The sequence below is a fragment of the Sitophilus oryzae genome, unplaced genomic scaffold (genome assembly GCF_002938485.1).
Source record: "Sitophilus oryzae breed Bouriz unplaced genomic scaffold, Soryzae_2.0 scaffold_682_pilon_pilon, whole genome shotgun sequence".
Classification (NCBI taxonomy): Eukaryota; Metazoa; Arthropoda; class Insecta; order Coleoptera; family Curculionidae; genus Sitophilus; species Sitophilus oryzae.
Genome location: NW_022147287.1, coordinates 5491862 through 5503485, shown reverse-complemented (window position 1 = coordinate 5503485; position 11624 = coordinate 5491862). Strand labels below are relative to the sequence as shown.

At 36.0% G+C, this 11624-nt stretch overlaps 1 protein-coding gene across 2 annotated transcripts; it reads right to left on the bottom strand.

Moving 5' to 3' along the window:
* Nucleotides 1-18: 18 nt before the first annotated feature.
* Nucleotides 19-11523, bottom strand: LOC115887950. 2 transcript variants are annotated; one of them, XM_030907509.1, is made up of 7 exons: nucleotides 11331-11523; nucleotides 11178-11266; nucleotides 10567-10781; nucleotides 9181-9355; nucleotides 5564-7364; nucleotides 4109-4426; nucleotides 19-2398 (listed from the first exon to the last, which is right to left on the bottom strand). In XM_030907509.1, the coding sequence occupies exons 1-7, from the start codon at nucleotides 11391-11393 to the stop codon at nucleotides 749-751; spliced, it is 4311 nt and encodes a 1436-aa protein (XP_030763369.1). In that variant the 5' UTR covers nucleotides 11394-11523; the 3' UTR covers nucleotides 19-748. The 2 variants fall into 2 exon arrangements, with proteins under 2 accessions (XP_030763369.1, XP_030763368.1); XM_030907508.1 differs by having other exon boundaries at nucleotides 20-2398; nucleotides 4091-4426.
* Between the last annotated feature and the right edge of the window lie 101 nt (nucleotides 11524-11624).

Below are 11624 nucleotides of genomic sequence, written 5' to 3'. Positions count from 1 at the left end.
ACCCATAAAGGTTTTTTTTTGGAGAGATGAATCCGCTACATAGGTATAGATATTTAAAAAAATAGTATCTTCACTAAAACCGTCCTATAATGCAATTATAGGTCCTTGTCCTTAATACAAAGAAAACAATATAAAATTATTTGTTAAGAAGCTAAAAACTGCAGAGTACGACACGATGACACGCAATATGGCGCCTAATGTCAAGTTACGAGACAACCTGTTTAATTTAATAACTTTGGTTAGGTACCGAGAATGTTTACATTGAAGACTTCGATTTTTCAAGGATTTTTCGTTACTTACAATTAAATAATGCACTGTATTAAAACCAGATTATTTTCAAAATTTTGAGAATTGAATACTTTTTGCGCTCCTCAATGCTTCTGGAACCCTAGCAGTAATCAAAAAACGAGATTATTTTCTATAAATTGATCATGTTCACAGTGCGCGTGCTTAAAATAACAACATCTACAATCAGGGAATCAAAGAAGAAACTCCAAATTTCTTTAGACATGCTTTTGACGAATAATACACTCTGTATTAGCACACCACCTCTTCTTGTACATACTTCAAAAAAATCTAACTTTAGTTAATTAATTCTAAGTATTTATATACAAAACTGATATTTTTTCTCAAAAAAAAACTAACATGCTCAACATCACCCTATCTAGAAATACCTTTATTTATGTCTGTTATTTTTTTAAGTAATCGTGTTGAAATAAAAACGAACTTTTTAACAAAAAAACTTGTTTTATTTAGAAATTTTCCTTCTGATCGGTATCAACGAAGGACTGGTACCATTACCGTTACTTTTCTTCTTCGCAGGTTCTTTTTCGGGTCCCTCATCAACCGAAACGTTTTTCTCGCTCTGAGACGGCGTCACATCGCAAACAGTGAAATTCTGCACGGAGAGTTTGGTGTCTTTGATCGATTCGGCAGATGTAACTTTAGGCGTGTCTTCCGTTGGACAGGTTTCGTTATCTAGGGGTATGACGTGACTTGAAGCAGTCAGATCGGGGAAAGTATCGAACATCGGATTTTTTCGGTTACTGAAGATTTCGTAACTTTTTTTCAAGCTTCCTGCTTGTTCTGTGAAGCTTACAGTTCTGGTAAATACATCGGAAGACATTTGGTAACTTCTTTTATTGCCTGTGTTAGGGGTAATAGGTTCCCCCACGTGCTCGTTGGGTGCCTGCGCTCGTTTCATCATTTCCTCGATTTTAGCCACTATATCCTCCAATTTTGCATTACAGGTCAGTCCTATGTCAACCCCGTCGCTTATCCTGCTTTTAACCACACAAGAATTCTTTATTGAATCTTGGAATGCTGGACATACGGAAGGTATTATTTTAGTCGATATTTTTTCTTGTTTCATTTTCTTGCTAGAATTCTCGATGTTTAGTTCTTGCATTGCCCTTCGTTTTTTCTTTCTTCTGCTTGGTAAAGAGTTCGTTTCTTGTTCGTAGGCGCTTGCCAGTATACTAAACGACTTTAACTTGTTAAGCACCGGCTCAAAGTTGCTATACATCTCGTCCGAAGAATACACTTCAACGTCTGACTTCAGAACCTGCTGGATAAGGTTCTCGAAGACGTTATCTATTTTAGGAACTCTAGGGATGCGCATTCTTGGGCGCTTTCTTTGGAATTTTGGTCTAATAACATTATTCGCCTTATTTACAACCGTTTCACCGTTCCTTCCTTCAAAATCGCTCTCGCTGCCGAACTTTAACTCGTGCTCGGACAGGATGGCGTCACAAACGGCATCAAGAAGCATCCTGTCCTCTTTACACGACTTCCTAGAAGTCTGAAGTTGTTTCAAGTACGTGACGTCATCGGAAACGTCAATCGGTTCGGGTAAAGTGAGGTTAGGTCTGTCGTTAAAGTTCCAAGAGGTAAAGTCGTACGTTTTTCCGGAGTTTGGACTTTTGAAAGTTTGTGGGAAATTCAGGCTGGCAGTCGTGGTGTCCGATCCGATGTTCCTGATCCAGGAGTAGTTTTTGGAGGGAGTTCCGAACTTGGAGAAGGTCTTCGCGCTGATGGGAGGTACCGTAAAGTTGTAGGTGGTGGTTTCCCTGGTCTCTTCGATCAGCGAAGGATTGTTGTTGGTGCTACCCTTCGAAGTCTGACGAGGGATGTCTTTGAGCAAGGCCTTGTTCGAGCTTTTTTGGATCAATGCGGACGGCTCGCTAGGCTGGCCATTTTCTTTAGCGCACGAGCAACAGCACACAGAAATACGAATTACTTTCCTCTTCTTGCCTAGTTTTATGTACCTCTCGCCGTCGTTACAATATGGCTGACAACAGTCTTTCTCTTGGCCCGACGTTTGTGTATCTTTCTCTTCTAATGGAAATACGAAAGCGCTTGTTTGTGCTTCTACCATTTGTGTATCCCGTTTGGGTTCCTGTCAACAAAATAGAACAGGTTTATTAGAAAAGTTGAAAGAAACTATTAGGTTAGAGACGAGGTAAAAATCGTAGAAAATCGCAATCGCAACCTGCGATTGGCTCTCATAGAAAATTGCGATTGCGATTTGGGATTTGGGATTTTGCTGCGACTGTGATTTCGTAAACTAGGACCGTGATAACCTTATATCTGCGAGTTTGACTTTTTAGGAGTTGCGATTTGCGATATTATTGCGAATGTAATTTTGTGGTCTATTGAAGCATTTTATAGTAAAACTAGCGTGTACCAGTGACTTCGTTCGCGTCGAATTAATCATTTGTAATGATGATGATAAAGCAAAGCAAGAATTTCCATTAACTGGATAAAATTTTCTCACATTTATGTCAACATGAGAAAAAACAATATGGCGATATTATTTATAACTTGGTAATATTTGAGGGGTAGTTTCATCTCGTTGGAATTTGACTTTCGAAAAATCCGTTTGCCAAAAATAAGCTTTTTACGTCAAGCAGTTTAAGCAGGATCGTGGTTAAGAAATTACCCAATTTTTTGGAACACCCTGTATGATATTTAAAAAAAATTCAAAATATGTAAAAAAACCAAATAAATTATGCTTGTCCAAGCGTTTTCTCGAAAGACTAACTAACCGTTTTTTAAATAACAAATATTGTAATATTTGAGGGGCGTTTTCAACCTTTTGGAATTTGAGATTCGAGAAACCCCTCCTTATCGAACCTCTACACCCCACAGTCAATCCGTTTGCCAAAAATCAGCTTTAAACGTCAAGCAGTTTAGACAGAATCGTGATTACTCAATGGTCATGTTTTATGAATATAAATGTATAAATTGTATAAATTTAAAAAAAATCTTAAAATATGTAAAACAACAAAATAAAATATACGTGTTTTTCCGAAGAGTTTTTCCGAAAAATTCACCGGTTTTTACATAAAAAATATTTTAATATTTGAGGGATAGTTTCACCCCTTTAGAATTCGAGTTTCGAAAAATCCCGTCTTATCGAACCTCTACACCCCAAAGTCAATCTGTTTTCCAAAAATCAGCTTTTTACGTCAAGCGCTTTAAGCAGGATCGTGATTAATCAATGACCAGATTTTTCGAAACACCCTGTATACATTTTTAAAAAATCTTAAAATATGTAAAAACAAAATAAAATATACGTGTTTAAGCGTTTTTTCGGAAACTCGACCGTTTTTTAAATAAAAAATATTGTAATATTTGAGGGGTCGTTTCACCCTCATGGAACTGGAATTTCGAAAAATCCCTTCTTATCGAACCTCTACACCCTAGAATCAACCTGTATGCCAAAATTGAGCTTCTTACGTTGAGTGGTTTGAGCAGGATCGTGATTAATCAGTATGTCAGTCACTTAAGGATTTTATATATTAGTATAGATAACTTTTTTATTTTTTCTGATAAAAAAACTATATAGATTTGGTATGTTAGTATATGACATAAATTAAGATTGATTGACGTATTCCAGCGTTTTTGGCCACTTCCTGTTTTACCGGAAACGACTACAACTTTTGATTTTTAAATGGCACCCTCACAAAACTTTACACTCAAAGTGCATATTCTCGTTTTAAAACGAGAAAAGATACACTTAAAAGGACATATTCATCGTTTGTGACAAAATATAGGGCTTGAGCCACCGATTGCAGTAGGTACTTACTTGTTGATTTTGTTGATGTTGTTGATTTTGTTGATGTTCTTGATTTTGTTGATGTTCTTGATTTTGTTGATGTTGTTGATTTTGTTGATGTTGATTTTGTTGATGTTCTTGATTTTGTTGATGTTCTTTATTTTGTTGATGTTGATTTTGTTGATGTTGTTGATTTTGTTGATTGCAGTGACATTGGCAGTTTCTGAAGCTCGAAACACGTAACGCAATATATTCTATACTCTCTTCGGTACTAGACGTACCCCTGTCCGAGCAACAATGTCCATTGGGAATGTCTTCACTCGTGCAAGTTTGTGGACTATCTCTATTGGTTGTACGCGACATTAACTATAGAACAATGAAAGTATATTAACATATGTGTATAGTATATACAGGGTGGCGCACCTCATTCGCCCCGGTTGATTATACGAAAACGGAAAGATGTAGAAAACATATATTTTATGGGTATATGTGGGGAGGCAATGTGCACAATTTAAACTTATTTTGAGATATACAGGGTGTCTCAGAACTAAGATCCATACCAAAGTTACATTTTTTCTTATGGAACACCCGGTATTTTATTCCATTTTTCGATTCTTCGATCCAAAAAAAGACATATATTATAAGGGTTAAATATGTTTAAAATCTTTGGTTTTTGAGATATTTAAAGATATTTAAATAAGCAGACTACAATAGAACAGATTATTAACACCCTGTACATTACTTTTTAGAATTAATTCTTGTGCTGAGTTTAAAGATGGGGACATAAACTTTACTGAGAAATATTATTGCTTCATTAAATTTATACAGGTGTACCAAAAATTGCTGATCTATTTTAAGGATTTATCTTATACAAAAAGTTCATTATTTCAAATGCAACACTCTGTATTTTTTTAAATAAATCGAAGGAGATTAAAATGCTCTTTCAAACTACATTAGAGTTTCCTATACCTATCTAGCTCATATTTTGAATAAAAAACGATTTTTCAATAAAATCGCAATCAAGATGGCTAGCTAACCTAACCAAACCAAACCCGTGATAATTGTGAAAAAATGGCGTTAAAAACTAAAAAACCATCGTGGATCGTGGCATAACGTCGGTTTCCAATGTTTTATAGGTATTTCATACATGTCCTTATATAAAATGAAGTTTCTTGTATGCAACACACTGTATTTTATTTATAAAATTAAAAAAAAATAATAAATTTGAATAAATAACATTTGGCGATATAATTCCGGAAAAAGCCGAACCGATCCGATTTGTCCTTATAGGCACTTTCCAATCTAAACTTGTTTAGTTTATTTATGGTCTTAATCTAAGAGTGACAGCAGGATGACAACGACGCTTTATGACAAATAGAAAATAATAACTTGAATAAGTGAATTTTGTTAATAAATTGTCTTTGATAAATATCTTCACCAGTAGTTTTTTGTTTTATAATTGACTTTTGAGGTCTTGAACAAATCTAACGAGCTAACGTTTACCTTTCTTTTTGGATCTTTTCTCTTCCTGGAACTTTTCTCTTCCTGGTTCCCCATTGGCCCAGGAAGCACCTCTTCTGAAGTTTCCGCGCCCATGCTGTTCCTGTACGGTGCCCATCCTATCGCCGGTTCAACAGTCTTTCTAGCTGAATTCTTCCTTCGAATATCGTCGTGTTTCCTATAACTTTCTACGAATTCTGTCGCCGGTTCAGGAGAATTTTTCTCGAAAAAGTTTTCATACGATTCCATCACTGATGGATCATCCCTGATAGATATGTGAGGATTTACGCTTGAATGTTTCATCGCCTGAGATTCCTTCATAGATTGGCGAGGGAAGCACAAACTCTTCAGCCACTGAGATTCCTTCGTAGATTGGCGAGGATTTACGCTTGTATGTCTCGTCTCCTGAGATGCCTTCATAGATTGGCGAGGGAAGCACAAACTCTTCAGCCACTGAGACCCCCTCACAGATTGTCGATTATCCTCAGGTGAATTCCCAGTCATCTGGGAAGGCCTCACAGATTGGCGAGGATCTACATACGAATCCTTCATCACCTGTGTCTCCCTCATAGATTGGCGAGGATCTACATACGAATCCCTCATCACCTGTGACTCCCTTATAGATTGGCCAGGACCTACATACGCAACCCTCATCACATGTGACTCCCTCATAGATTGGCGAGGATCTACATACGAATCCCTCATCACCTGTGACTCCTTCATAGATTGGCGAGGATCTACATACGAATCCCTCATCACCTGTGACTCCTTCATAGATTGGCGAGGATCTACATACGAATCCCTCATCACCTGTGACTCCCTCATAGATTGGCGAGGATCTACATACGAATCCCTCATCACCTGTGACTCCATCATAGATTGGCCAGGACCTACATACGAATCCTTTATCACCTGTGACTCCCTCATAGATTGGCGAGGATCTACATACGAATCCCTCATCACCTGTGACTCCCTCAGAGATTGTCGAGGATCTACATACGAATCCCTCATCACCTGTGACTCCATCATAGATTGGCCAGGACCTACATACGAATCCTTCATCACCTGTGACTCCCTCATAGATTGGCGAGGATCTACATACGAATCCCTCATCACCTGTGACTCCCTCATAGATTGTCGAGGATCTACATACGCATCCCTCATCACCTGTGACTCCCTCATAGATTGGCGAGGATCCACATACGAATCCCTGATCACCTGCGGCTCCTTCATTGATTGGCGAGGATCTACATACGAATCCCTCATCACCTGTGACTCCCTCATAGATTGGCGAGGATCTACATACGAATCCCTCATCACCTGTGACTCCCTCATAGATTGTCGAGGATCTACATACGAATCCCTCATCACCTGCGACTCCCTCATTGATTGGCGAGGATCTTCAACTGAATCCCACATCGCCTGAGATTCCCCCATAGATTGGCGAGGATTTACGCTTGAATGTCTCGTCGCCTGAGATCCCCTCACAGATTGTCGATCATCCTCAGGTGAATTCCAAGTCACCTGGGAAGGCCTCACAGATTGGCGAGGATTTACACTTGAATGTCTCGTCGCCTGAGATGCCCTCATAGATTGGTTCATCGCTTCTAGGGCGTTTTCCGTTGAACTTCTCATCTCTTCGTCCGAGTCAGTCACCTGGACGCTTGTGTGCTTAAGTGGCGTACGCTTATCCGTCACGTCATTTTCAGCTGAATTGATCATAATGCTGTTTTTACCCCTTTGTGACCCGTGCGCCATCGATGAAAATCGTTTTCCTGATGACTTCCTTCTAAACGAGTTGAAACTGAAAAAATACTTTATTTAAATTAATATATTATTGTAGTACCCTCTACAGGGTGCTACAAATTCGAGGTACGAGCACTGGTATCTCGGTAACCCTAATAGATATGAACATGGTTAAATTGGGGCAAAGTTGGGCTTTAGGATACTAAGATGCTTTTAAAAATGTTTTAAAATTTTGAAGGTCTGCCGAGTTTTTTTGGAAAAAACGGATTTTTTTTGAAAATCAATTTGTAAAAGTAAAATTAATATTTTACAACATTTACAATAAAGAGTACAAAATTCGGAAGTATAAGAAGAAGATATGTTCAAAGAGCTATAAATAAAATTGAACGAATAATAAATTTGTGCAATAGAGAGGGGGTGCATGGTAACCCTTTCCAACATGGAAAACAATAGAAACTAGTTTGTAGAAGTTGATTTATTTATAATAATTACGATTAATATTAAGCATATTATTAGATCGTAAACTGAGATTTCATATTCACAATAGAAAAAGTTAAAAATAATATCTTTAAATTGCTGACCTGGATATTACTTATTTGAATTGATTGAAAATTGGCTCGATTTTCCTTATTCAATATTAATTAGTGCTGATCAATATTGTTGCGATGAATATAATCAGATTAAATAATTTAAAAACCAGAGTCGGACTTGAAATTATTTTAAATAATAATTATATAGTTTTGTTGTTGTTAAGGTACACCAAACAAAAAAAAGTATAAAGTGTGGCATATCATTATACTCAAGAGACCGAGTTCTTTCAAAACCTGGAATAGAATGCAGGTCAGTATTTAAAAAAATTAAGTTGGCCTCTGTATCTCACAAATTATCAGCTAATTTGAAAATCTAAAAATACCATCAGATAGCCCTAATAAAGTGGCTATGAGATTGTGCAATTAGTTTTTTGAGTTTCTAAAAAGTAACGACACGAAAAAATAAAATTGATTTTCAAAAAAACTCAGCAATTATTGAAATTTTTAAAACATGTTTGATGGCATCTTGGTGAACATCCCAAACCGCAACTTTGCCCCAATTGAACCATCTTGGTACCTATTACGGTTTCCGAGATACCAATGCTCGTACCTCGAATTTGTAGCACCCTGTATACGTTCCCATATAGGGAAGACATAATATGTTAAGGACATTTAAATATGAATACCAGATTTTTCTATTTTTTTTAACCATTTACATTTAATTTGTTTTTGTTTTTGCTGGAGATGTATTTACTAAAAAGTAGTACTATATCAGAGAGAGAAAAATAATTAAAATAACTTTTTAACTAATAAAAATGATTTATAAACCTTTTTAAACTACAGATATTAACATATCCTTATTCAAAAAAGAAAACAAAATGCGAACCATCCACTTATATATTGTGCATTCAGTAAGTAAAAAAAAAATATTGCTGACAGTATTTCTAAAGTCGGCCCAGAGACAGGATACCTGACAATGACAGTTATTGTTTGTCATTTTATTTCTCAAGTTTCACAGATTCTATTTTCCTTATTCAAAAAAGACAACAAAATGCGAACCATACGCTTATATATTGTGCATTCCGTAAGCATAGTAATAAAAGATTTTGCTGACAGTATTACTAAAGTCGGCCCAGAGACAGGATACCTGACAGTTATTGTTTGTCATTTTATTTCACAAGAAAATTCAATATTCTGTCGATTTTCTGGACGATTTGTTTATTTATTAACGAAATCTCATTAGTTTCAAATATTTTTTTCCGTAAGCTCTACGGCTAATACTTTCCGAGATACAGCCGAGAGCTATTCTTAGTGGGACACCCTATACAAAACAAATTGATTTACCTTTTCATGGCGGTCACGCTATGAGACGGTGTCCTAAATATGTCTTCCACATAGTGCGTTCTCTGATATGGAGGCGGTCGAAAAAAACATTTGCACAGCTCCTTGAACTGTTCCTTGGTTGGAAGATTTGTAGTTTGCATGTCGTGATCTTCCTGCTTTCTTAGGCTCTGCAAATCTGGAAAGAGCACTAAAATTGATATGCTAGCGAGGCGTGGTTATTTTAGGATCCGTTATTGTTCGAAGTGTTAATTAGAAATAACAGTTTGCAACAGTTGTTACTTCGAAAACTATAATTTTTGGAAAAAACTCTTATTTTAAAACTGTTATTTATAAATAACAGTTCTTAACAGTAGCTGTTATTATAAAGAAACAACAGTTATAAAATTATGAGTGCGGATGGCAAGTGTGAGACCAATTAGATTTATTACCCCGATGAACAGTGAACGAAGTTATTAAGTGACGCGATAGAATAAATCTGACAAAAGAAAAAAACACGCGTGGAATTGGCACCTCATGCATGCCAAAGGCGTATTTCAGATCGTGAAATTATAGTATGTCTATATATTTAGGGATAGTATGTCTATATTTTTTGCATTTTTTTTATTAATACTCTGTTGTTACACTGCAATAATAGGTAATTTTAATTGATTTAATTAAATGAAATAAAAATCCGGCGACGACAGTTTTTAGAAGAGCCAATTAGCTATCTTTTAGTAAAAAAAGTAACTTTCTAGAGCAAGTCGTTACTTCAGTAGAGACGACACAGATAAACATTAGCATTTTATATATTACTAGTTGAAGCCTGGCGCATCCGCCACGACATCAAGAAAAAAAATACTTTTTATTTTTTTTTAATTAAATGAAATAAAAATCCGGCGACGACAGTTTTTAGAAGAGCCAATTAGCTATCTTTTAGTAAAAAAATCAACTTTCTAGAGCAAGTCGTTACTTCAGAATAGACGACACAGATAAACATTAGCATTTTATATATTACTAGTTGAAGCCTGGCGCATCCGCCACGACATCAAGAAAAAAAATACTTTTTATTTTTTTTAATTAAATGAAAAACAAAAAATCCGGCGGCGACAGTTTTTAGAAGAGCCAATTAGCTATCTTTTAGTAAAAAAATCAACTTTCTAGAGCAAGCCGTTACTTCAGTAGAGACGACACAGATAAACATTAGCATTTTATATATGTAGAGTATGTAGAAATTACTATTTAAAAATAATATTTACTTTTACTGGCATTTACTTTAAAAAATAAATGAAATATTTCTTCGCAAAAAAAAACTACATGTAAGAGAATTGAACAGAGAAGCGATGGAAAATGTTGCCGCAAACATCCATTAATGGATCTGCACTAGAAGAAGAAGAAGCATACACCCACCTTTGCTATGCGCCTTCCACCGTTTTTCCATCTTTTTCAGATCCTTCGGCAATAGACACTCCCCGGCGTTATCTCCGCAACTTCCTCTCAGTTCAACGTTGTCCTTTTTCCTTACCCAATTCCAACCCCACCAACGGCAGAATTGCAAATCCCATAAATCCTCCCTACCGTCCGGAACGGGCGGAGGAGGAAACCCTGATTCTGCTTTACCGCCACTAAAATGAGGTAGGTAGTTATTGGAACAACTGGGTAAATCGTTCTTTTGTCACAAATATTTCTTTACACCCTATTTCGTGGTCGTTTTTTTTTGGCGGTCTCTTACCGTTGCTCAGAAGAACGAAAATGTGTTCTAAATTTAAGCCCTATAAACTAATAATTTTAGCAATCAAAAACACATAGCAATCAAAACACGCACTAAAAAACTAGGCTATAAATTCTTTACGCGCGCTGGCAGTAAAAATGCAATGCCGTGACACAAGAGCTGGTGATTACAACCTGACTGTTTATTTTTATTATATTGTTATTCAGATTCGTGACTGCGACATCAAAATAGGGTGTACACATATTTTTTTTATAAAATAAGAACGAATTCCAGTTTTTCCAATAATTACCTAAAATTATTATCACCACTTGGAGAAATTTCCTGATCCGGAACTAAATACGAAATTCTCCTAGAACTAGTAGATTCTTTTGATTTTTTCTAAAAAAATACGTATTTAAACAACTACACTATACGTGTTATATATCTAAATTCATTCGGTTACCTGGGAATAATCTGGATAAACATCTGCGTTTTGAATAGAAACCTTTTTTTTGAAATTATTCATACTAGGAAAAGTAACGCATGATTATTACATGATTAATGATATTACTTGGAGTTTATTGATGAAAAATTTGTTCCCCAGATTTGTGTTCTTCAATGACAATTTTTTAAAACATCATTTTGCTGACGTTAAACTGTAAAAATTCAAATTGAAATAATTTGACGACACTACCGCCATCTATTAGTGAATAGGAGATACGAAAGTACACAGAAATCTACTTACAGATGCTATTTA